The sequence below is a fragment of the Lagenorhynchus albirostris genome, chromosome 5 (assembly GCF_949774975.1).
Source record: "Lagenorhynchus albirostris chromosome 5, mLagAlb1.1, whole genome shotgun sequence".
Classification (NCBI taxonomy): domain Eukaryota; kingdom Metazoa; phylum Chordata; class Mammalia; order Artiodactyla; family Delphinidae; genus Lagenorhynchus; species Lagenorhynchus albirostris.
The window spans coordinates 70,786,608-70,813,241 of NC_083099.1; the positions used below are offsets into that span (position 1 = coordinate 70,786,608).

Here is a 26,634-nt window from a genome sequence, read left to right on the forward strand (position 1 = left end):
GATGGCATCACAGGCGAATTCTATCAAACATTTAGAGAAGAGCTAACACCTATCCTTCTCAAACTCTTCCAAAATATATCAGAAGGAGGAACACTCCCAAACTCATTCTACGAGGCCACCATCACCCAGATACCAAAACCAAAGATGCCACAAAGAAAGAAAGCTACAGGCTAATATCACTGATGAACATACATGCAAAAATCATCAACAAAATACTAGCAAACAGAATCCAACAGCACACTAAAAGGATCATACACCATGATCAAGTGGGGTTTATCCCAGGAATGCAAGGATACTTCAAAATATACAAATCAATCAATGTGATACACCATATTAACAAATTGAAGGAGGAAAACCACTGATCATCTCAATAGATACAGAAAAACTTTTGACAAATTTCAAAACCAATTTATGATAAAACCCCTCAGAAAGTAGGCACAGAGGGAACTTACCTCAAAATAATAAAGGCCATATATGACAAACCACAGCCAACGTCATTCTCAATGGTGAAAAATTGAAACCATTTCCACTAAGATCAGGAACAAGACAAGGTTGCTCATTCTCACCACTATTATTCAACATAGTTTTGAAAGTTTTAGGCACAGCAGTTAGAGAAGAAAAAGAAATAAAAGGAATCCAAATCAGAAAAGAAGTAAAACTGTGACTGTTTTCAGGTGACATGATACTATACATAGAGAATCCAAAAGATGCTACCAGAAAACTACTAGAGCTAATCAATGAATCTGGTAAAGTAGCAGGATACAAAACTGACGCACAGACTTCCCTGGTGGCGCAGTGGTTGAGAGTCTGCCTGCCAATGCAGGGGAGATGGGTTCATGCCCCGGTCTGGGAAGATCCCACGTGTCGCAGAGCGGCTGGGCCCATGAGCCATGGCCACTGAGCCTGCACGTCCGGAGCCTGTGCTCCGCAATGGGAGAGGCCACGACAGTGAGAGGCCCACGTACCGAAAAAAAAAAAAACACCAAAAAACTAATGCACAGAAATCTCTTGCATTCCTATACACTAATGATGAAATATCTGAAAGAGAAATTAAGGAAACACTCCCATTTACCCCTGCAACAAAAAGAAAAAAATACCTAGGTATAAACCTACCTAAGGAGAAAAAAGACCTGTATGCCGAAAACTATAAGACACTGATGAAAGAAATTAAAGACTATACAAATAGATGGCGAGATATACCATGTTCTTGGATTGGAAGAATGAACATTGGGAAAATGACTATACTACCCAAAGCAATCTACAGATTCAATGCAATCCCTATCAAATTACCAATAGCATTTTTCACAGAACTAGAACAAAACATTTCACAATTTGTATGGAATCACAACAGACCCCGAATAGCCAAAGCAATCTTGAGAAAGAAAAACGGAGCTGGAGGAATCAGGCTCCCTGACTTCAGACTATACTACAAAGCTACAGTAATCAAGGCAGTATGGTACTGGCACAAAAACAGAAATATAGATCAATGGAACAGGATAGAAAGCTCAGAGATAAATCCATGCACATATGGTCACCTTATCTTTGATAAAGGAGACAAGAATATACATGGAGAAATGACAGCCTCTTCAATAAGTGGTGCTGGGGAAACTGGACAGCTACATGTAAAATCATGAAATTACAACACTTCCTAACACCATACACAAAAATAAACTGAAAATGGATTAAAGGCCTAAATGTAAGGCCAGACACTATAAAAGTCTTAGAGGAAAACACTCTAGAGGAGAACACTTAGAGGCAGAACACTCCATGACATAAAACACAGCAAGATCCTTTTGGACCCACCTCCTTGAGAAATGGAAATAAAAACAAAAATAAACAAAGGGACATAGTGAAACTTAAAAGCTTTTGCACAGCAAAGGAAACCATAAACTAGATGAAAAGACAACCGTCAGAATCGGAGAAAATATTTGCAAATGATGCAACTGACAACGGATTAATCTCCAAAATATACAAGCAGCTCATGCAGCTCAATATCAAAAAAAAAAAAACACAACCCAATCCAAAAATGGGCAGAAGACCTAAATAGACTTTTCTCCAAAGAATATATAGAGATTGCCAGCAAACACACAAAAGGATGCTCAACATCGCTAATCATTAGAGAAATGCAAATCAAAACTACAATGAGGTATCACCTCACACCGGTCAGAATGGCCATCATCAAAAAATCTACAAACAATAAATGCTGGAGAGGGTGTGGAGAAAAGGGAACCCTCTTGCACTCTTGGTGGGAATGTAAATTGATACAGCCACTATGGAGAACAGTATGGAGGTTCGTCAAAAAACTAAAAATAGAACTACCATACGACCCATTACTGGGCATATACCCTGAGAAAACCATAATTCAAAAAGAGTCATGTACCACAAAGTTCATTGCAGCACTATTTACAATAGCCAGGACATGGAAGCAACCTAAGTGTCCATCGACAGATGAATGGATAAAGAAGATGTGGCACATATATACAAAAGAATATTACTCAGCCATAAAAAGAAACGAAATTGAGCCATTTGTAATGAGGTGGATAGACCTAGGGTCTGTCATACAGAGTGAAGTAAGTCAGAAAGAGAAAGACAAATACCGTATGCTAACACATATATATGGAATTTAAGAAAAAAAATGTCATGAAGAACCTAGGGGTAAGACAGGAATAAAGACACAGACCTACTAGAGAACGGACTTGAGGATATGGGGAGGGGGAAGGGTGAGCTGTGACAAAGCAAGAGAGAGGCATGGACATATATACACTACCAAACATAAGGTAGATAGCTAGTGGGAAGCAGCCACATAGCACAGGGAGATCAGCTCGGTGCTTTGTGACCACCTGGAAGGGTGGGATGGGGAGGGTGGGAAGGAGGGAGATGCAAGAGGGAAGAGATATGGGAACATTTGTATATGTATAACTGATTCACTTTGTTATAAAGCAAAAACTAACACATCATTGTAAAGCAATTATACCCCAATAAAGATGTTAAAAAAAATAAAATAAATAATAATAAAATCCCAAAATAGCTAATTAATTACCAAAAATAATTTAAAACCAAACTTATATTTGGTTCAAAATGGGGGCATGACCACAATTTCAAACCCTCTGAAACATGGGCTGTATTCGTATATCTGTCTTCACAAAGCTGTACAATCACATCATACTTTACCATTTATACAGCTATTTCTCATCAGTTCTCCCAGTCAGTGTTTACATCAGCTTTGTGATTTAGGCAGGGCAGGGATGACTATATCCCCATTTACTAAGTTCAGAGGCATTTCAGGCACACAAATTCAGTAAGCTGTGTTGCTGGGTCCACTGCCCAGTCTGGTGCGTCTTCCCGCAAAACCATTCTGCTTTATCAAAACTCCCCCCACCCCATTTACCTCATCAAGGCAGTGGTATGATGGTCCATTTCCAGCTTTTTGTAGGCCAGTCCTATGACCCGGAAGCCCTGTGTCGTGTAAATCTGAAGTTCACTAACAAAACTAGTTGGTACTGTTCAGAAAATAACACAAGATTAGTATGCAATATGAACTCAGCTAGAACTGGGAGAGAAATTCTTTACAAAGAGATCCAACTCTTGCCCAAGAAAACACACCTCTAAAAATGTACACAAACAAGTCAGTGGGAATGTTAAATATTACTACATTGTCACGATTGACCTCTTGGGATCCAGTGAAGCAGAAATGAAAAGGAAGCATTCCAAAAACAAAAAGAAGAAGAAGAATGGGAAAAGTGTATGATTCTTTTTTTCTCCAGTTTAACCATCAAATATTTATTGAGTCTACTATGGGTCAGGAATTAGCTATGCAGAGATTGCACTGCAATTGCCACTCTGAGGATCTTTGTCTAGTAGGGTAACAGCCAGTAGACTAACAATACAATCGAATGAGATCCTTGCTATGATCCAGGCAGTTACAGCACGCTATGGAAACACTTGGTGCATCTATCAGACAGGGAGGATGCGATTAGATGGAGAAGGGAAAGGGCATTTTGGCTGAGGGAGCATCATGTGCTCAGGCACAGGGCCATGAGACAGCAAACCTTGATAGTTCATCTCAGGGGGAGCACAGGATGTGAAGATAGGAGTGGTAAGGAAACTCTGGGAAGTCTGATAGGAGTCAGATCATGAAGGCCTTAGATATGATCCTAAAGGAGATTATCCTGGAGTCTATGAGAAGCAATCCAAGAATGAAAGCAGGAATGTGCTAACATAATTATACTGTGTGACAGAAAAAACAATCCGGTCACAGTGTGAAGAGTAGGGGACACTGTGGGGCAGGGAACAAATTCACCAACTATGAAGTGATCCAGTGGAGGGATGATGAGGGCTTGAGGTGATGGAGTGACAGGGCCATGGATTAGCAATTGACAAGACAGAGGCACTGAGGGAGAGAGAGAAATCCAGGAAGAATCCTAAACTGGGATGGGGGAGTAGTACCTTCATTCACTAAAATGGGAAATAGAGAGAGTGAGAAAGATAAGCTTGGTTTTGGTACCGAGTTTGAGATGCCAGTGAGTCATCCAATTGGTGATGGCCAGTAGGCAATTGGATTCATTGATCAAATGCTGAGGGGACATATGTGGGTTGGAAATACAGATTTGCCCATTGTAATATAAGTCTGTCCACTTACCTGTCTCAGGTTGGCAAAAGCTGGCCACCCTCTCTGGTGCACCTTTCATGAACGCCAGCCAGTCACCCCCCATCTCTTGGACAATGACTGTCATCCTCTGCAGCGCTGATGAGAATGGGAACTGATGCAGGATTGCGATTCCTTCCACTGGGACCTGGGTGAGGGATGGGGAATGGAGAGGGACACACCACATGGCTTCTAGCTATTGGAAATTAATTACTCCTTTTCCAATCCTTAGCTTAGCAAATAAGGGAAACAAGGTCTCACCAATTTTCACATGTGGAATTCAAAGAGACACATCTCTGAGCTTTCAAAATTGTGGGCCTGCCAGGACTTTCCTTCTGAGTTGGGTTTTGTGGAGTGGAGAGCAGGCAAGGCTTACCTGGCTGGCTGTTTTGCAGGGCTTAACAACCATGGCGCATGCTGGCGCTCCCTTGATGTGGAAATCATGCCCGGAAACCACCATTTCCTATTTCAAACAGGATGTTTCATTGTAGAGATTTCTTTCTTGTTCATCCACTAATACTGTGCTCAAACCCTTCCCTTGAGAAAATCTCAAGCTGTCTCAATATTTTCTCCTCCCTCAGCTACACGGAGGTGAGCCAGACTTAATTCGCCACACACAAAAATAATGCATCGGAAATGCTAGGAACTTGAAGGGCAGACACTTCTGAATTATTCATGCAATTTCTCCTGCTTTCTCTGCTGGAAGGTGCTGCATAAAGGCTCATTCTCCATTTCTGAAGGGCTTAACTTGAAAACACTGAGCGTGAATAGCTCGCACCTTTCTGCCTTTTTTCTCCTGGTTCACTCTCCTGCTCTTCCCTCTCTGTCTAATTTGGATTGATGATGCCCACGGTACAGCAGGGCAGGGACTGTGACGTATGTGGTTAATGTTCAGTAAACACTCGGGAATTGCTATAATACAGACCCTAAATTATAGTCAGAGGAACCTTTTACTCAAAGATGCCAAAATGCTTTATAATCATCTCATTGAGTGGCAGAAAAAAATCTCAGAGAAGAAATTATAATCCCTACTTAAAGGTACAGAAACAGTAACCCAAGAAGGATGGAGAAAGTTACATCAGACTGCTACAGAACCATGCCCTATGAGTGATGAAAGGGACCCTAAAGATTGTCTCCTTCAGTGGGGCTCACACATGTATCACAGGGGCCTGGAGCTGAACCAGGCTATACGGGGGGGGAGGCGGGCTTGTAGCTAAGTAGGTGGGGATGTGTGTTCCCTAAGCTGTGCTTTTACTCCCCATTTTGCTATCTCAACCAGAGTAACCCAACGATTTGTTTTGTGTAGGATGCTTTTGAATAAAATTTCCTTTTAAGAAAAGATTCCCGCTTTTTTGTTTTCTTTTAGGTGAACATTGCTGGTCTAATTCAATCCCCTCATTTTAAAGTTATGGAAAACCCCAACAGGAGAGATGACCTCACGAGGTGAAGGAGTCAATCAGAACAGAGTCAAGACTAGAACCGGGAGAGCCGGATTCCTCCTCCTGAACACGGCCATTTGATCTGAAATCTACTTCAGAGTCTCAACAAAATCCCTCATGGTTTTCCTTTTCATTGTCTAGTCTTAGAGACAAAATTAATACTAAAGTAGTAGGAATAAAACTCCTGGTAACAACGAATTATCCTAAGCACTGGGGACAGTGATGTTTCCTAATCCCCATGTTCTAGATAACTCTGAAACCAGACATGGCTCATACTACAGCTGGAAAGGGTTAGAAAATAATTATATAATAATTATACTAATACTATTGAGCTGGTAATGTATTCCAGGCACAGCACCAGGGATTTTTTTTAATGCGTCCTTCCACTTAATCCTCGCAATAACCCTAATATGGAAATACACTGTACAGAGGAGAAAACTGGGGCTCGGATGAGTTTGCCCCTCACTGCCATATGTACTCCATATTGGAGACCTCACATTTTTATGAGTATTGAATAGCTATGATAACACCTGGCTTGGTCTGGCATTGAAGAAGCTTCTTAGAATCTTTGCAGAACAGAAGCTTACCCAGGTAGTAGCTTCAAACATTTTGAGGTCCAGTGGGTCTCCATGGATGGTCCCATCCAGGAGGATCAGAGAATGGCAGCTGGCCATGGCTGCATACAGTGGGCCCCAGGGCAGAACCTTGCCCGAGGCAAAGCTGTGGACTTCCTGGAAGCTAAAGGAGAAAAGGGAAAGGGCTTTAGTCTATTCCTGCAGGCCAGAATGGAGCTTCTGGAGGTGACCATCCTTTTAAAAAATAAGTTGATATACTTTGTCACATTACACATCTACACTCTAATCTCCCCAAATGAATAGTGCTTCCTTCATCCATCATCCTTACATAAGTTCAATGAGTATGAGAAAAAGTCCTGAGGTTCTCTCAAGCTCTTTCTTCCCTCTTTTCCTTAACGTCTCTCTGGCACTGATTTAAATCCAGAGGTATAGAAAGAGCTAGAAGTATCACCCTTAGTTCTAAGTGCGTCCACTCCCACCTGAGCTTCCAGACCACTTTATCTCTTATGCTGTGAGACAGAACAGGCTAGCTCATACTATAGCTACTTGTGTATATCTGTGTATCTCCTTCAATCTATTCTTCAGGGCAGGGCTGTCTCTTCCATATCTCTCTCTCCAACATATCTGATGTTTGGCCCACAGCAGACAGTCAACAAATTTAAGAGCAAATAAATGAATGAGTTGGTTACTGGAAATCTGAAAGACCATAATGGTAAAGAAATGAATTTTTTTTTTTTTTTTTTTTGCGGTACGCAGGCCTCTCACTGTCGTGGCCTCTCCCGTTGCTGAGCACAGGCTCCGGACATGCAGGCTCAGTGGCCATGGCTCACGGGCCCAGCCGCTCCGCGGCATGTGGGATCTTCCCGGACTGGGGCACGAACCCATGTCCCCTGCATCGGCAGGCGGACTCTCAACCGCTGAGCCACCAGGGAAGCCCCAAGAAATGAAATTTTTAAAAGACATTTTGAAAAGGACACGGCATTCTCCTCTTCCACCCCGGCATCTAGGATCTATATTGCAGCCATCATCACCATTGCTTTCTGTAGAAAGTCCCCTCATCTAAAATCTACCGAGATACAACTCAAACATCATATGCAGGGTTCTTTTACTAACTCAGAGTTGAAGTCATCAAGTTTGGCACTGGGCCTACAAAAGGATGTCCTCTGGACCTTATTGGTCAGTCCCTTCTTACATGTTTAGCACAGTAAGTGGTTCACAAGGCAGGCCATACTATTTGGTGGACCCTGAGCGGCTGAAGGTGCTTCCTGGATTAAGGCCAAATCTGATTCTTGGAGCCAGTCAGAATCTACTTGTTCCTCCTCCTCCACATGTCAACTTCCTTCAGATCTGTGGCCAGCTTGGCTGTACCCCCTTTAATACTCCCTTCCTCTGGGATTACACAGGAACCTCTAGCTGTGCTTCCAATGTGCAGTTTCCAGACCTCTGACCTTCCTAGTTACTGTTTCTTGAAAGAATTGGTAATTTTTACTATTTACCATAGTTTGTCTTAAAACACAGTCTCCAGGATCAGACTATTATCTCTCATGATATGGACCCTGCATTTCCTTCGGTTGCTCTAGCGTTTTGTTCCTGAAAGCATGTACATCAGAATGTTAACTCGTAATTCAGCCACATTTCTTCCTGGTTTCCTCATTCAAGCTTCCTTAAGAGCTCAAAAACCTCTCGACGGAGCCTGTTGATCATATCATTATATATTGAAAGATCAAGTTATCTCAGTGGTTACAATATGTCTCTGGTATTTTAGTAAACATCTAAAAGGAAGCAGTCACCATCAGTGATGAACACAGATTCTCAAGCTCACGCTGTAAAGCAAACACAGATCAGGAAAAAAGAATCTTATCTTTAAGATGGCACACAAACTGTCTTCCGTATGTAATTCTGAATACACAGTTCTGAGTTTGGGAGGACCGGGCCAGATCCTGGTTTGCACAAAAATAAATAGAACCCTCTGTCATCCCTGACCTTGAACTATTATTTGAATGTTTATGACTTATCAAGACCAGGTAGCTCAGGTAGACTTCCAATGACTTTGAAGTACCTGGCACATTAGGCAGGCCCTCTTTGGAAAAGATAAGAATTATTAGAAATGAGCTTACAGTTTACAATAAGATATTTAACAGCGACTAAGTCAAGTGCTGACTTCTTGCTTAGAATTTAATCTGTTTTCTCTTATTCTATCAGTTAAATTTGTCAATTAAAAAAACTTTGGGGGAATTCCCTGGTGGTCCAGTGGTTAAAAATCCGCCTTCCAATGCAAGGGATGTGGGTTCAATCCCTGGTCAGGGAACTAAGATCCCACATGCCGTGGGGCAGCTAAGAGTGAGTGCCGCAACTACTGAGCCCGTGAGCTCTAGAGCCCATGTGCCACAACTAGAGAGCCCACATGCTGGAACTACTGAGCCTGCGCACCACAGTTAGAGAGAAGCCTGCACATCACAACGAAGAGCCCATGTGCCGTGACTAAGACCTGATGCAGCCAAATAAATACTTTAAAAAAATTTTTTAAAAACGTTTAATTGCTCTTTTAGTCATTTAGAGCCAACTTTGACCTTTTTGAAGGAGGGAAAGGAGGGAGGGGGTAGGAGAGTGACAGGTTGGATTAATCTATCAATAATCTAAATAGTATATCAATTATTTTTATTTAAATTTGACAAGTCACTTTTAGAAACAGAAAGTTTTAAAAGTTTTGTGAATAAGAGGATGTCAATTCAATAAGGAGAAGAGCATTCAAAAGATGGAACATATTAAGTTCACTTTAAATAAACAAACATTTATTGTGAATCTACTATGTGTGCCTGCTATAGTGCTATATGGCATTAGGGACACAAATATAAATAAGAAAAAGACTGCTCTCTGAATGCTCACATATTTGAATAAATGCATATATTTTTTATAGACACTGAAACAGGAAAATACTAAAAACAAGAAGACCAGGTATATATCCAAATCTATCTTCAAGAGAAAATGAAAAGAACTTTAGAAAGTTACCACTTGTAACAGCCTCCTTCTATAGACTAAAATGGTTAGAAGCACCAGGATTAATTTTTCAACTCCAGAAATGGACTTGTTTATAAATAATACATTAATATGAAAATGTGTTAAACATATATAATTAAAACATTTTATGGATAAATCGTATGTCATTTGCATAATGCAGAAGAATCATGAGGTACCTTTTATGTATAAGATGCTTTGTGATTTAGGTTGCAAGTATGAGAGGGAAATATTTTCATCAAAAAAACAAAACCTGCTGGCTTTCCGAATAAAGTCGTATTCCTTTGCCTCAAAAAAAAAAAAAAAACAAAAAACAAAACCTGAGCTCATGCAGCTCAATATCTAAAAAACAAACAACCCCACCAAAAAATGGGAGGAAGATCTAAGCAGACATTTCTCCAAAAAAGACATACAGATGGCTAAGTGGCACATGAAAAGACGCTCAACATCACTAATTATTAGAGAAATGCAAATCAAAGCTACAATGAGGTATCACCTCACACCGGTTAGAATGGCCATCATCAAAAAATCTACAAACAATAAATGCTGGAGAAGGTGTGGAGAAAATGGAACTCTCCTACCCTGTTGCTGGGGATGTAAATTGATACAGCCACTATGGAGAACAGTATGGAGATTCCTTAAAAAACTAAAAATAGAGCTACCATATAATCCAGCAATCCCATTCCTGGGCACATATCTGGAGAAAACCATAATTCGAAAAGACACATGCACCCCAATGTTCATTGCAGCACTATTTGCAATAGCCAGGTCACGGAAGCAACCTAAATGCCCATCGACAGATGAATGGATAAAGAAGAAGTGGTACATATATAGGATGGAATATTACTCAGCCATAAAAAGGAACGAAATTGGGTCATTTGTAGGGATGTGGATGGATCTAGAGACTGTCATACAGAGTGAAGTAAGTCAGAAAGAAAAAAACAAATATTGTATGTTAACGCATATATGTGGAACCTAGAAAAATGGTACAGATAAACTGGTTTGCAAGGCAGAAATTGAGACACAGATGCAGAGAACAAACGTATGGACACCAAGGGGGGAAAGTGGCAGGGGGTGGGGTGGTGGTGTGATGAATTGGGCGATTGGGATTGACATGCATATACTGATGTGTATAAAATGGATGACTAATAAGGACCTGCTGTATAAAAAAATAAATAAAATGAAATTCAAAAGCAAAAAAAAAAAAGACAAAATTAATTTAAAAAAACCTGAAATCACCTATACCTCAATTAAAAAAAAAAAAACCTCAAAACCTGAACTTGTCATATGTTCGTGTTCTGATAAGGCTGGAAATTGCAGTGGGGAGAAAAAGCAGGCAGAGAAGCAAACTCAAACAAGAGAGCCCCAGCAGAGGGACATGGAAATCTTTACCACGTTAAGCTGTAAACTGCCAAAACGGAGTCCATTCTGGCCAGAAAAGAGGAGTTTCTGGCAGCCAGAAAGTAGTGTTGCCAGAACTAGAATACCAAGGAAAATGAAGTACACTAGCCGTGGTTCCACAGATGTTCCTCATTCTGAAATTCAGTGTCTACAAGTCAGGGCAGTGTTCCTCCTAGCACATGGAAAAGCTTCAGTTTGTACAAGAAATGTTACCTCCTTGAAGGACAGTGTCTTGGTACTGTCCAAGTGATACACACTGGCCCTGAACTAATATGCTGACAGCAAATCACATTTTAGCAAAGATTTAAATGCAGTGTCAAAACTTGCCCTTCATCTCCTGGGTTCTGTGAGTGTCCCGGGGCTGGGACTGGGGTGCGGGAAATATGCACGTTTTAGTGAGTTTTGGAAGTAGTCAAGAAGAGAAATTAAATGAAGATACTCTGGCAACTACTGCTCACCAAAGCCAGTGCCAAAATCTTTCCATTATTAGTATTCAGGAAGAAAAACAAAGAGTTTTGGGAAAAGAGAAATGACAATGCATTTGGTCCCAAGTACTCACCCACTCCTATCACAGGGCACGACTCCCCAGAGATCCAAGCCATCCCTTGTTAAGGTACCTGTCTAAACAGAAACAAGAGCTCGGTTGACTCTGAAGATGCAGCAGCCCCACAGTGACACTGATAAGCTATGTTTTAACAGGAAAATATATGTCACAACACATGATCAAGATCAGCTCTTCAAGGAAGGACACAATAAGGTGGGTATCTGGAGTCCTGGGTGGAAGATTTGATGAACTCACAGCAGTTGTGTGACAAGCTGGCACTTAATCTCTTTGAACTTTAGTGTTCTCAGCAATAAAGGGAAGAAAACGGTACCTGCCTTACATATTTCAGAGGCTTGTCTCAAGAACTTAACAGAAGACTGAATGGATGGGAGAGTCCTTGGTAAGCCTGCTTTTAAGAGCTATAAAATGGGTGAGTCTCCACAGATAAAGAGAACAGCCTCGTGGTTGCCAAGGATGGGGGCAGTGACGGAGGGATGGATTGGGAGTTTGGGATTAACAGATGCAAACTATTATATACAGGATGGATAAAAAACAGGGTCCTACTGTATAGCACAGGGAAATATATTCAGTATCCTGTGATAAACCATAATGGAAAAGAATAAGGAAAAGAATATATATATGTATAGCTGAGTCACTTTGCTGTGCAGCAGAAACTAAACACAACATTGTAAATCAACTATACTTCAATACAATTTTTTAAAAATGGGTGAGTCCCAGCACTTATAGCAAAAGTTAAAAGTATGTCATCAGAAACAAGTAATGGAAGTAGAATTTTTCACTGTTCTAAAGAAATATTATAGTTTGCTATTTGACATCTATTTGGTAAAAAGGGGTTTGTTGATATTTCTCTCAGCGTGGTGATGAAGAGCTTGGACTGGGCTAAAACACCAGCTGTGTGACCTGGGCCAATTATTTAATCCCCCTAAACATCAGAGCCCTTATCAGTAACATGGTCATAATCATATAGGGTTGTTTTAAAAATTAAATGAGATACTACAAAGTACTTAACTTAATGTCTGGCATAGAGTAAGAGCTGAGAATAATGATAATTGCTCATAATTATTACTTTATTTTTTATTAAAATTCATATCACAATTATCTTTCCCACCCCCTGTTTCGTTTTCCAAGTCCAAGGATAACATGATCCTAGAACCAGAACATCTTTTCTTATGATGCTAGTTTGATCACGAAATAACATTGAGATGGTGGCAACAGCCATATTAACCTTCTGTTCTTGGTAGATCTCTCTGATATTCAAGTAATTACAAAATACAAGTAATTATAAAGTAATTACAAGTAATTATAAAATACAGCTCTGATCCCATTAATTCTCTGCTTTCAAAAACCTTCACTGTACCGTTTAATGGGTACTGAGTTTCCGTTTGGGAAGAGGGAAGAAGCTCTGGAGATGGATAGTGGTGATGGTTGCACAGAAATGTGAATACACTTAAAGCCACATAAAAATGGTTAAAACGGTAAATTTTATGTTACGCATCTTTTGCCACAATAAAAAATAAATTAAGAAAATGGAAGGCAACAATAAAAAAAGAAGAGAAAACACCTTCAATGGCTCCCCACTGCCTAAAGAGTATGTAAAAATTTCTTAGCCATACATTTGAAGTCTACAACACCCTCTCCTGTTACTAATGTTCTGCTCTGATCAAAATCACACTCTATTGCTCTCCTGACTCCTTGCCCACATTCGCCTGCCTACAATGTCCTCGGGTTTTATATCTTTTCGAATTTTCTGTATATTATGATATTTGACATGTTACAAAATCTCTCTCTCTTTTAAATCTATTTTTAATTGTGAAAACGGTGGTTTACAGTCTATGTTATAACTAAAATTATATAAGTTTTGTGTGCACAGCATTATAGTTCTACTTCTGTATACCATACAGTGTGCCCACCACCAAAAGTTTAACTTAAGAAACCTTTCTGATGGACAGACTGCCTCCTTGGGGCTAGCCAATTCTTAGAGATAACCAGGGTCTCGGCCAAAGGCATGTCTTTGATATGCAAACTAACCAGTAAAGGAGTCATACCTTCTCTATCTGACCAGATTCCCCAGGAAACAGTCTCTCTGACTTAATCAACCCAGCGCCAGCTACAAGACAACTAAAAACCATTCCTATAGCCCAAAGCCCACCAAAATCATTCACACTAGCCAATTGTCAGCTGTGTACCCTGCTCTGTCTTGCCCTTCCTGCAGAAACTCCTATAAAGGCCATAACCCAAGCACTCGCCTCACTCCTGCTTTGCTTCCTGATCAAAATCTGGCATTCCTCCTGGGGCCTTGCCTGGTGAGACTCTTTTGTCTAGGGGAACTGTGAGTAACATTAAACTTTTCTTTCAATGGCATCGACCTCTGCCTGTGGTCACTTAGTCACCTTTATAAATTAAGACCCAGGCAGAAAACAGCCCTTCATTTCCATCTTACCCTCTTACAGCTCTCACCTTCACGCCAGCACACGTGTATATAGACAAAAAGAATATATTCAGGAGAAGGTAGAATAAGAGGCTGATTGGGAGTAACTGGCATGGGATCAAGGATTATTTTAAGCAATACACTGCAGATGGGAAAATATAGTAAGGGATTGACTGAGGATTTATTTTAACCAAGTCTCATAGTAAGACACAGCTAAATAAACCCTTCCTTTTTTATTCATTCATTAATTCAATGAATATTTACTGAGCACTGACTGTGTGCCAGGTAACGGTCCTAGCATTAGGGATACAGTAGTAACGGTAATAAAAGTCTTAAATTTTGTTCTTTGCATGAGGGTATTGACTACAGAGGGACAGAATGCTATTTTAATTCATTGTGTTTCATAGAATATTAGAGGTGGAAGAACCTTAAAATATTCACCTATTCCGTCTCTACTCTTCCTTCTCTAAACCCTAGAATCTGAGAGCTCAAGAGATGTATCTGTCCTAGATCACACATCCAACCAGAGACAAAAGGAAGTCAGGTACCCAGTACCCACATCTAATGTTTCCTGCCTCACAAGAGTGTGAAGTACCTGTGCATGATGACAATGATAATAAAAATGTCACTGAGGATAAGAATGAAACACACATACCTTGTCAAAGCAGACAAGGTTTAATTGTCCACATACATTAATCCTCTGGGGGCTAATACAAAAGATGCCTCTCTTCTTCAGCCTCCGCTGGGCATAGATAATGCCTGTGGTCAGGGCAGCAGGTAGAGCGGGAGGAACCGCAATTGTGATGACATCAAGGGCTTTCTTCACCACCTCCTCCGGAGGTTCCTGGGAAGATAAAGTCCCTCTTTAGCTATTACAGATAAATCAACCGTGAACACTTTTATGCATATGACTTTTTTCTTCCTTTTTGTTTACTTCTTTAGGTCAAATTCCTAGAAATGATGTGAGTGGGCCAAACGTGGTTTAAAGGGTATGAACATGTTTAGGGCTCTCAATAGATTTTGCCAAAGTGCAATGAAAAAGCTTGTAACAGTTCATACTACTACCAGCGGAGAACAATGTACCAGTCTGCCATGACCTCACCAACACTGGGTTTTATTTTAAATTCCTCGTTTAACAGCTATAAAATACTACACTATTGGAATAAACATCCTCAGATTGAAGATGAAAAAATAGTGTAAGGAAAAGTCCAAGAGTAGAGGCATGTTGATATCTCAATAAACAAACTGTTTTATCACACTAGATCTGATGGCTATTACGGAACTTGGTGATCAATTGCTTATATTGGGCATCTGGGAGTATATAAGCAGGTTTCAGTGTTTGGCTTCGCTTTCCCAGGTTTGGAAACTGCGACTTATATTAAGGTCAACATGGAGAGTATAAATTATAGATGAGTGTACGTGTGCATGTAGTAAAAGAACAAAAGCTGTTTACCCCACTGAGCACATAGACGCACAAAGTATAGATCATCCCGATGGTGGCTGTCCCTACGAGGCACAGGAGGAACCTGATGGCATCCCTGTAGAGCTTAAAATTCATCGGCTTCGGGTACAGAATAGATCTCACGAGGTCCCCCTTTGCAGTGTTGAATCCTGAAGCAGCAAACACACACCTCATACTCTCAGGATGACAAATACTACTGTTAGTGCTCTTCTAATCCTCAACACAGCTTTTGTTTTCTCTAGAGATACTTAAACAGTGCTTAAGCCCAAATGCAATTCAAGGATAATTGGCCAAATACCTAAGTGCTAGAATGGATATACCTTAGCTCTTTCAGAGCCTATTCCTCTCCAGCTTTCCTTCCTTATACTTTTAATTTCAATGCATCCCAGAGATAGGAAAGCACTGTATGGGGGCAGAGCACAGCTTTTCCAAATACAGTTTCATTTTAAGGAAAGGATTTGTAAGTGTGCATGGACGTGCACACACACACACACACACACACACACACACACACGCACAGAACACCCGAATTTAAATTAAATGGCCCAGTAAATACAGATGGATTCAATTTCTAATACTTTTCATCATCAAGTTTTCAGTTTCTAGTCCTGCCTGGAAAGAAGTTGAGATTCGTTCTCTGGGTTAGAATACCTAAGCTCTAGGTCCAGCTCTGTCAGTGAGCGGCTGTGTGATTCTTTTTAAACTTCACTTGAACTGTGCAGGCCCCAGCCTATTCATGTACAAAATGAGGACAGGCATCTTTGTTCTGATAATTTGATATGTGGAAATAGTTTATAAATTACAAAGCATATGAATAATAATTGCTGTCATCAATGTTATTATTTTTACTAAAAGGTATAGGCCATAGCTCAATTCACATTTTAAATATCTATATTTACATATATGGGGTCTGTCATCTAAAGACTGCTCCTTACCTAATTCATTTAAGGCACTAGACAAACTGAGCAAAAATATTTCATCAAAATAATAAAATGAAGGAGATGCTAACTAACCTGTCTGCAGGACTACTGCTTTCACGGCGCCAGAGCAAGCCCCCCTGGCCTGGATAACCTCTGTTCCACAGAAGAGGACATGCCGTTTGTAATCCGCTTCACTCTGTGTTTTCCAGGGCACAGAGCTATCCATCTTAGGTAATGGAGTTTTAGTGACCGGAATACTTTCTCCTACAGAAAACAAGCATCTCATTTTGTGAGGTAGGAGGCCTTCACTCATTTAAACATGCAAATACTAACTCATCACACAGCAGGCATTTTTTGGAGGCTGCCACGTGGCAGGAACAACCCTTGGTATAGGGGATACAAGGAGAAGCATAGTTCTTGTTAAGAGGTTTGTAGTCCAGAGGGGGAGACAGCCATGGAAACAAATAAGTATAATGTCATATTATAAATACTATGAGTATTGTAAAATGAAACAGAGATGCTGAAATAGACTGGAAATAAAGATTTAGGGAATAGCAAGTTGTGGGGTCTAGGGAATGAGAGGCCATGAGAGCTATGTAGGAGCCAAAGCGTGGAAGGCCCTGCATGCACATACTTAAGTGTTTAAATGTTTTTCTATAGGCATTGGTGGCAGGAGGGAAATAGGGAGATATTTAGCTGTTTGATTCAGGAGAGTACTATGACATTTACGTACAAAGAGAGTGTACTCTGTCTGCAGTACGGGAATGAATTGCAGTCTGATGAGATTGGAGGCTGGATATCCAGTTGAGAAAAAAATCGCAAGAGTCCTGCTTAAAGAGGACAAGGTCTGAACTATGGCAACTGGCAGTAGGAGTAGAAAAGTGGCACTGGTTTTGAGAAATAAGAAATTGAGCAGCTACAAAACTTGGGGAGATTTTTATATTGGCAGATCATAGGGACAGAGGAATTCTAAATGGCTTCCTGGTTTTTGACTTGGAAGAAAGAGCAGAGGGTAGCATTAATCATCAACACAGGGATTATAGGAGGAAGGAGGAAGGAATTGCCTTTCGGTCCCTGATTTGGAGATGCCTTGTGGAATGACCATGTCGAGACGCTTTGTAGGCAGTTAGATATTTATTTGGGTCTGGAGCTCAGGGGAGAGGCCTTGACCAGAGATATTTAGTCACAGGTCATCACCTTATAAACAATAATTAAAGCCACAGGAAAAGACAAGATTACTTAGGGTTCGAGTGAAAGGTTAGAAAAGGAAAGGTCCAGGACCCCTGAACAACATCAAAAATCAAAGAGGTGGAGGAAGAGGAGAAGTGTAGGAAGCTGAATGGTATTGTCAGTGGTAGAAGAACTTGGAGAGTCAGCACTGACTTGGAAAGTTAGAAGAGTGTTTTCAGAAGGAAGAGATGGTCAGAATGGTTAAATGCAGCAGATAGGCCAATAAGATGTGAAATTTAAAGAATCCATTGGATTTGCCAATTGGGACATTTGTGACCCTTGCCAGCACACTGGGAGGGGCAGATTTCAGTGGGTTAAGTGGCAATACAAGGTGGTTGAATGAGTTGTGAAAGTAACCAAATAAAGAATAAAGCTTAGAGAATAAAGCTTATTGAAGCCCTCCACCTCCATTTGTAGAAAGGACAGTATAAGATCAGGGATATGTTCCAGTATACTAGGGCCACTTTCATTAGGAAAATTGCACTTGGCTTTGTAAAAGTCCCAGCACGAAAGGATTTTTATCAGTCTATGGATTCCCTAGAGAAAGGAACCTGACCTGTCACACCTGTTTTGTTTTGTTTTGTTTTTTAAGTTCACATAGGAGGGAGCTGTGTGCTCTTGTCTGCATTTAATGCCTTCCTGGTCTGCCAGGAGAAATAGACTCGATTTGGACTTTAATGGGAACCACAGTACTGTACATCAATACGTATTTACAGCCTCCAATTCCATCTCTGAAAAAGGCTTTATGATTCTTTAGCTTACAGAAAGGTAGGCACAGCATCTTCTCATAAGTGCATATGTGAGTAAGAACTCAAAGCACCGTGACCTTGAGAAGTCACTTCTCTCTGAACCTCAGCTTCCATACCCATGATATGACGTCCCTCCCAGCTCCAGCATGCGATTTAAAAATGAAACACAGTTAGTCCAAAATATCCAGTGTGTATTCTGAAATCAGCAGATTTGGCAAATCCTGCCTCAACCACTTTTCAACATTTTCAAACCAAGCTAGGAAGAGCCTGGCCTTGACCAGGGTGGGGCAGGGTTGTGGGGGAGGTGTTTCAGGATTTCATTAATGGTTTTCAAACCCTCTGTGTTTTTCTGAAGATGTATTTTATAGAAAAATACTAAACATAAAAGTCACAGATGATTCTGAAACATCTAATGACCTCTAAAATCTTTAAAGGTAAAATGACAGGGTTGTAATATCTAACCTAGTACTAGAAAGCAGCTTTAATTTGAACTCTCAGATCCATCCAGTGCAGGACTGTTAATAAGATTTGTGGGGATAGGAAGGTCCCACAGCAACCCCGTGCTTTGCCATTATCATTCAGGAAAAACCTGGGAGAACCAGCAGAGGCTGTAAGCTAGGAGGTAGAACCATACCTGTCAGCATGCCTTCATCTACCACACAGCTTCCATCTATCAGAATGGCATCACACGGCATTTGCACTTTGTTCCCCGTCAAAATTAATAGATCTCCAGGTACCAGGAAGCGTGATTCCAGCTCCTGGACTCCAGCTGAAAGTGTGAGGAGACAGAGTTGAGTCAGGTTTTTTCCCACAAAAACACAGTCCAACATCTACCTAAATTGGAAATCAATGAAAAAGCAACCAGGGCATATATAAAAAGGAAGCCATTCCTCAACATTGATTTGAAATTTGCAAACTATAAGAAAAAAGGGTAATACATTATATTACATAAAATAAAAACCTTCGTGTGGCAAAAAAAAATAAATAGGCAGAGAAAAAACTAATGACAAATTCAGAGAACATGTTTGAAACTTACATTACAGACAAAAGATTAATATTCCTAATAAACAAAGAGTTTGAGAAAAAAAAGACTATAGCAAATGACTGTATAGCAAAATTGCTGGAGATGTTAACATATAGTTCACACACACACACACACACACACTACAAGTGACAGGTGTTAAACATTTGAAAAGATATTCATTCTTACTCATAATAAGAAAATTGAAAAATCTGTCCTTCCTTTCTGCCTTCTGTCCTTCTTTCCAGTCTTCCTTTACTTCTTATCTTCCTTATTCATTACCAAAGCCCAAAGCTATAGGGGGTTAAGCAAGACAGACATCCATGCAGGGGGCTGGGTGAAGTGGGGATGGGGGTGGCAGCACCTACCACATGGTGGAGCCTAAAATGGATGAATGGGTGATTACATGGCCTGGTGCAGAGTGTCAGAGCCCAGGGAGGGAGACAGGACCCCCATGGTGGCAGTGGCCTGGTGTGAGATATTGGAGTACAAGCAGGGTGAGAAAGGCAGGATTGATACAATAACTAGATATAATGAGGCTAATGAGAGCCAGGTTTCTCACTGAAGAAAGGAAGTTACAAATAGAAATAGAAATAAAAGCAGAATGAACTCTGTGGTATTGGAGTAGAATTGGAGACAAGAGTGTAAACTGATGGTTTTCAATAGAGAAATAATATAGATGTGAATGTGTATGTATAAGAATACATGCATATGTATTTGCTTGTCTTTTTTTATATGTACATGCTCTAATTCTGTTCTCTGAGAGGGCTGAGAGCAGTGAAAACCCACTAATGATGTGCACACCTAGTGCCCAAATTTTGGTGTCTAAATTTCACTTCCCTTCAAAAAAGAACTAGGGTTCTTTAAAGAAATGGCTGATTACAACGCTGGGCCAAGAAAAGTACAAATAATATAAGGTAGAATGTCCTGCTATGCCACTAAGTAGGGAAGTGCTCAGAGAGCAATGGGGTCAGATCAAGAAGATATCAAAGCCAACTTACAGAGCTCTCACTGCCTAAATCTGTAATAATTTGAGCATCAAAGTAATGAATAATAATAATGAACAATAACCCATCAAATAAAACAGGAGTTCATTAGTCCATAATGACATAAGTAAATGAATAAATAAGTGAGGAGAAAAGATAGCTTTTTCTTACAGTAAATTGACAATTAATTATCATAGAAGGAAAGGCCATTATCAAAGCAATAATTAATCTAGCCAAGAAACATCAATGGATACTAAAACTAGGGGGTGAAAATTTGATGAGGGTTGTTTATTTATAAAGTCTCAAAGTATATGTCAACAAAATAACTATTAATTAGAAAGAGAAAAAAGTAACTGTACAATAGAGAAACCTGACAGACACCATTTAATTAAGTAGTCCAAGTTAACATCACCAGTAATAGGACAAGTTTAAATTATGTACCACCTAAGAGAACATGGCATCACTTTTGTAATATTCCAGCCAAAATAGCGTAAGCTGAATTTAACTGTAAGGGAATATCAGGCAAATCCACATTGAGGGACATTCTACAAAATAACCAAAGTGGGAAGAGTCAAGGTCGTGAAAGTCAAGGAAAGATTAAAGAGATATGGCAAACAACAGTATTCGGTGATCTTGGGTCCTTTCTTATAAAGAACATTATTAAGACAATTACAAAATTGGAATGGGACTGAGCATTCTTTGGTACTAATATCAATATTAACCGTCTGATATTAATGTTTGAATTGTTGTTACATAGAAGAATGCTCGTATCTTTGAGAAATATACACTAAAGCATGTGGGAGTCATGGAGTCACTTATTTTCAAATGGTTCAAGAAACAAGTTATTTGATCTACTCTTGTGGCTTTTCTGTATGTTGTAAATTACTTCATAGGGAAAAAGAAAAGAAAGAAAGAAAAAGACAGAGAGAACCATACATGAAATAGCACTGCTCACCTAGCTGATTAGAAAAATCTAAAAGTTTGTCAGTATATTCTGTTGGCAAGATTATGAGGAAACAGGTACTTTCACACATTTCTGGTACGAATGAAAACTGGTACCCTGTCTATGGAAAGAAATTTGGCAATATCTCTCCATCAAAACTACATATGCATTTATTATTTAACTCAGCAATTTTACTTCTCAAAATCTATGTCAAAGATAGACTGGAAAAATATGGAAAGATAAAGGCACAAGGTTTTTTATTACAGCATTATTCGTTATAGTAAAAGGCTGGGAAAGAATCCTTCAACAGAGAACTTACTGAATAAACAATGGTTCCTCCATACAAGAGAATATTACGCAGCTGAAATATGAATGAAGAATATCTATATATACTGCTCTGAAAGGGTCCCTGGGAAACATCATTAAGTATGTAGCATACACACCAGGAAATATAAGTTAAATATGTAGGATACACCCCTGCAAGCTAAAAAGCAGCAGTATATGTATATATCCTATTCTGTATATATACTATGTCACTATGAATATTATCTATAATTTGTATTTTTGAATGTAAAAATTTTTTTAAATGATTACTATTGAGAGTATGAGTACACAGGTACAGAAGGAAGGTTAGGAAATTGACTCTCCTGAATGTCTTTTGTTTTATGGATTTAACTTTCAAATCCTATAGATATTTTATATAGTAACTACACAAACTAACACAAAAATAAATTTGAAAAGCTAACATTAAAAGGCTAAAACAGAATCAATGAGGTGAACCTGTTGTTCACCTAGTTGTGAACATAAGTGTTGTTGGCATAACCATACAGAGAAGAATTATTTTGAGTGACTTTAAAACATATATTTTCAAGTATAATTTGTACCTTCCTCATGGTGTATCACAAATAGGAGAAAAAAAGAACTTTAAAAAATTCTTAAATTGTTTTTAGGAATCATATTGTTGCTGGGTGTGTTGGTTTGTTACTCTGAGATTACTACGTGTAATGGGATAAAGCAAATGAGTAATTTGTTGCTGTAATTGAGAATCAGGACTTTTGGTATGGAGAAAGGAGAACTAGAAGGACAATCAACAAAGTTAAGTTAAAAATCCTTAGTTCTAAACTTAATCTGGAAATGTCAGTATGAGCTCATAATTCACATTTATCTTTAGAATATTATTTTCTAGGTATGTCTTCTGAAAAGGCCTGGAAACAATGACTAACACCACAGAAATGAGCATTCCTAACACTCTGACTGATGTCTCTAAGTACCATATGTAAGAGGTCTTTGGAAAATTGGATGTGTCCAGGTTTGGAGCAGGAATTGTCCAAGATGAACTTGGAATAGCTTATCATACCAGAAAGCAATACAATTTTCAAAGATTACTGGGGTCATGTCAAATGAATTCGAGAGTCAACATGAAAAAGTCTGAAAGGCCAAAGATGGGCATCTTGAACACCAAGAATAAAACCTGCAGCGGATGAAAATATCCCAACCATGTTAAAATTATACATGTATAATGACACTAAAATTTTTTTTAAAGCCTTTGGAAAATGCTAAAAGATCAACCCATTATTTTGAAAGCTGGTAAATAAGGAGAAATAGTCAGATATTTATCCTGAAACAAACTGAATCTCAGGGTAATGAAATGGTTGAAGAAGCGTGTCTCTCTTTATGGAAATATTCCAGTTAATGTATGAAGATGGAATATATTTTAAACTCAATGAAATAATAAATCTGGGTCATGAAGATTTACGTCTGTTAATATCACAAGAAAAAGACAAATATTATGTACCTCCTATTAGAAATACACAACACCAATTATGAAGTACTCTTGCCAAAAACTCAAGCCTTAGATCTAACCACCAATTTATAGGAAGTACAAAGAGTAGAAAATCATGTTAAATTATTCCATGAGTATGCAATCAATACACTCAAAACCGTGGAAACCAGAGGATGAGCCACTTACTTTCTTCAACAAAAAATTTTCAAGGAAAAAAATAGGATGTGGAGGAGGGAAAGTGTGAATTAAAATAAACTTGAAACTTAATCAATTGCAGTATATGGACTTTATTTGGATCCTGATTTGAAAATATATATTATATATAATAAATATATATTGTATATCATATATATCATAAGTATAGACACACACTTGTGATTCAACTGGTGGAAATTTGAATACTGCCTGTAGAACTGATGATTTTTTAAATTATGTTTTTGGTTTTTTTTAACACCATTTCAGAAATCTCTCTTGTTCCTCCTACTTCACTGCCCTCACTCTTATGTTTTTTTTAAAGCTGTGATAAAGGAATTAAAAAGGAGTCTTTATATTTTAGACCTATACTGAAATGTTTTCAAATGAAATTATATGATATCTGAAATAGTTTAAAAATAATCCAGGGTGAGGGAGGAAGTAGAACTGATGAAAACACATTCAGTGACTTGATAATAATTGAGTCTGGGTGATAGGTACATAGGGTTTCATTATTGTATTCTCTCCACTATTATATGTAAAATGTTTCATCATAAAAAGTTACATTTTTATGTAACTTTGCATTTCAGGACATTTTTAAAAGGTAAAAATTCACTTCTAGCAAAGATATAGCAAAAAGGAGCAAATTTATCTTCCCACATGAAACAACCAAAAGTCATACAAAATATATGAAACAATGGTTTTAGACACTAAATATAAGCAACAAAAGAAATGGGAAACAAATGAAGATGCCCTACAGCTTACTGCCTGTAGAGGGTTTCCAGGCCACTATGAAGAGGCGGAACCCAGACAAAGTCCAGAAGACTCTTAGTTTGGAACAGAGATAAAAGTCTATGGAGATTAAGGCATCTTGAGTTCACAAAACAGAGTACTGGAGAGAAAGTAATTGCCCAGAGGGAGAGCCCCAAAGGCCCACAGAGGTCCTCTTTTAGTATTCAGCAGACTAGTAATCAGCACATGCATATGAGGGAACTACTAGCAAATGAACAATGGGACATTTACATTTAAAATATCATTTAAATAGCATCAAAATATGAAATATTTAAAAATAAATCTGAGAAAGGGTGAAAAACTGTACAATGAAAACTACAAAACACTGCTGAGAGAAATCAAAGACAAATAAATGCAGATACACCATGTCTGCAAGTCACAAGACCCAAAATTGTTAACAGGTCAGTTTTCCACAAATTGATCTATAGATTCAACACAATCCCAATCAAAATCTCAGCATGTTCTTTTGGTAGAAATTGACAGGCTGATTCTAAAAGTCATATGGAAATGCAAAGAGCCCAATATTGCTAAAATAATTCTGAATGAGAGCAAAGCTGGAGGACTAACATTATTCTAGTTCAAGACTTATTATAAAGCTACATTATGTGGCATTGATATAAAGACAGGCAAATAGAACAGTAGAATAGGATGAATAGGATAAGGAGTCCAGAAATAGATCCACCCATGTACAGGAAACTGATTTTTGGCAAAGATGCAAAGACAATTTAGTGGAGAGAGGACAGTCTTTTCAACATATGGTATTGGGACATTTGGATATCTGCTTGCAAAAAATGAACTTCAATCCAAAAAAAAGAAAAAGAAAAAAAACTTCAAAATACAACAGAGATGAAAATGTAAAACTTAAAACTATAACACCTCTACAAGACAACGTAGAAAATCTTGATGACCTTGGATTAGGCAAAGATGTCTTAGATATGACAAAAAACATGATCCACAAAAGAAAAAACTGATAAACTGGACTTTAACAAAAGTAAAAACACCGGCCCTTTTAAAGACACTATGAAGGGAATGAAAAGACATTATAAGTTACAGACTGGGATAAAATATTTGCAAATCATATTGGAAAAAGGACTTGTATCCAGAATGTAGAAAGAACACTCAAAATTTAATAATAAGCAAACAGTCTAATATGGAAAAGATTTAAACAGATACCTCACCAAAGAAGATATACAAGTAGCAAAGAAGCACTTGAAAAGATGCTCAATGCCATTAGTCATCAGGAAAATGCAAATTAAAACAACAATGAGATACTACCCCTCAGCTATTAAAATGGCTAAAATTAAAAAGACTGACCATACCAAGCAGTGGCAAGAATGTGGAGCAACTGGAGCTCTTACACACTGCTGGTGGGAATGCAAAAGAGCACAACCACTTTGGAAAACAGTTTCTTTAAAAGTTAAATATTTACTTATCATATGATCCAGCCATTCCACAGTTAGGTATTTTCCCTAGAAAATAAGAAATGAAAGTGTATGTCCGTAGAAAGACTTGAACCCAAGTGTTCAAGTGGCATTATTTGTAATAGCCCCTAACTGGAAATAACCCAAATTTCCATCAACAAATGAATGAATGAACAAACTGGTCTATCTGGACGATGGAATTCACTCAGAAATAAAAAGAAATAAACTATTGATGTTCTTAACAAAATGGATGAACTTCAAAATTATTATGAACTTCGATCGCCAAAAAATTAACCCAAAATATACTATAAAAGACAAAAAAATGCATACTATACAATACCATTTATAAAATATTCTAAACATGCAAAGTGGTTACCTGAGGATGGGGATGAAATTGTGAGAAACTGAAAGGGAACATTACAAACAGGCACAAGGCAACTTTTAGGGGGGATGGACAGTCACCTTTATTGTGGTGATAGTTTCATAAGTAGGTACACATGTCAAAACCTATCAAATTGTACACTTGAATTCAGCTTATTGTATGTCAGTTTTACCTCAATGTTTTTTTAAAAGGTGAAAAAAATCTCCACTTCCCCACCCCTTTAAGTAAATGCACAGGAAAAGATACGTATGAAGATGAGAGTAGTAGGAACAATCAGGAATACAAATTTAAATCCTTTTCTCATTTCATATGGACAACACACAGATCTAAAATGAAGTGACTTACCCTTTTTCTCACATACAGAGACTGTAATGCTATTATGTGATTCAACTAAATGGTGGAGCTTTACAGATTGCTGAAAAAGAAGAATAGAAAATTTTAAAAAGCCTTTTCTATTTGAGGATAGGTCCCAGATATTATTCAGTAAAGTGTTAGCCTTCTTTAAAGATGGAGCCAACTGAATGTACTGTTTAAAAACAAGACTGAGTAGCCTCCTACTCAACTGAAAAAGCATCCAACTTGTGGTGCTCTTCAGCCAGTGATAAGAAGTACGTGTTGTTTAATAGAAAGGAAGTTCCCTGCATGCTCTGTCCACTCAAAAGAACTTTGATCATTCAACATTTAC

At 38.7% G+C, this 26,634-nt stretch overlaps 1 protein-coding gene across 1 annotated transcript in view; it reads right to left on the reverse strand.

Annotated features, from left to right (window-relative positions):
- Positions 1 to 26,634, reverse strand: part of ATP13A4 (ATPase 13A4) — a 143,901-nt gene that overhangs the window by 32,761 nt on the left and 84,506 nt on the right. The window contains exons 8-17 of the mRNA XM_060149282.1: positions 26,295 to 26,364; positions 19,064 to 19,198; positions 16,544 to 16,714; positions 15,522 to 15,679; positions 14,724 to 14,912; positions 11,635 to 11,696; positions 6,672 to 6,822; positions 5,022 to 5,108; positions 4,640 to 4,793; positions 3,389 to 3,500 (exon numbers count right to left, since the gene is read on the reverse strand). Coding sequence (XP_060005265.1) covers positions 3,389 to 3,500; positions 4,640 to 4,793; positions 5,022 to 5,108; positions 6,672 to 6,822; positions 11,635 to 11,696; positions 14,724 to 14,912; positions 15,522 to 15,679; positions 16,544 to 16,714; positions 19,064 to 19,198; positions 26,295 to 26,364 — 1,289 coding nt within the window. The remainder of the gene's footprint in view (positions 1 to 3,388; positions 3,501 to 4,639; positions 4,794 to 5,021; positions 5,109 to 6,671; positions 6,823 to 11,634; positions 11,697 to 14,723; positions 14,913 to 15,521; positions 15,680 to 16,543; positions 16,715 to 19,063; positions 19,199 to 26,294; positions 26,365 to 26,634) is intronic.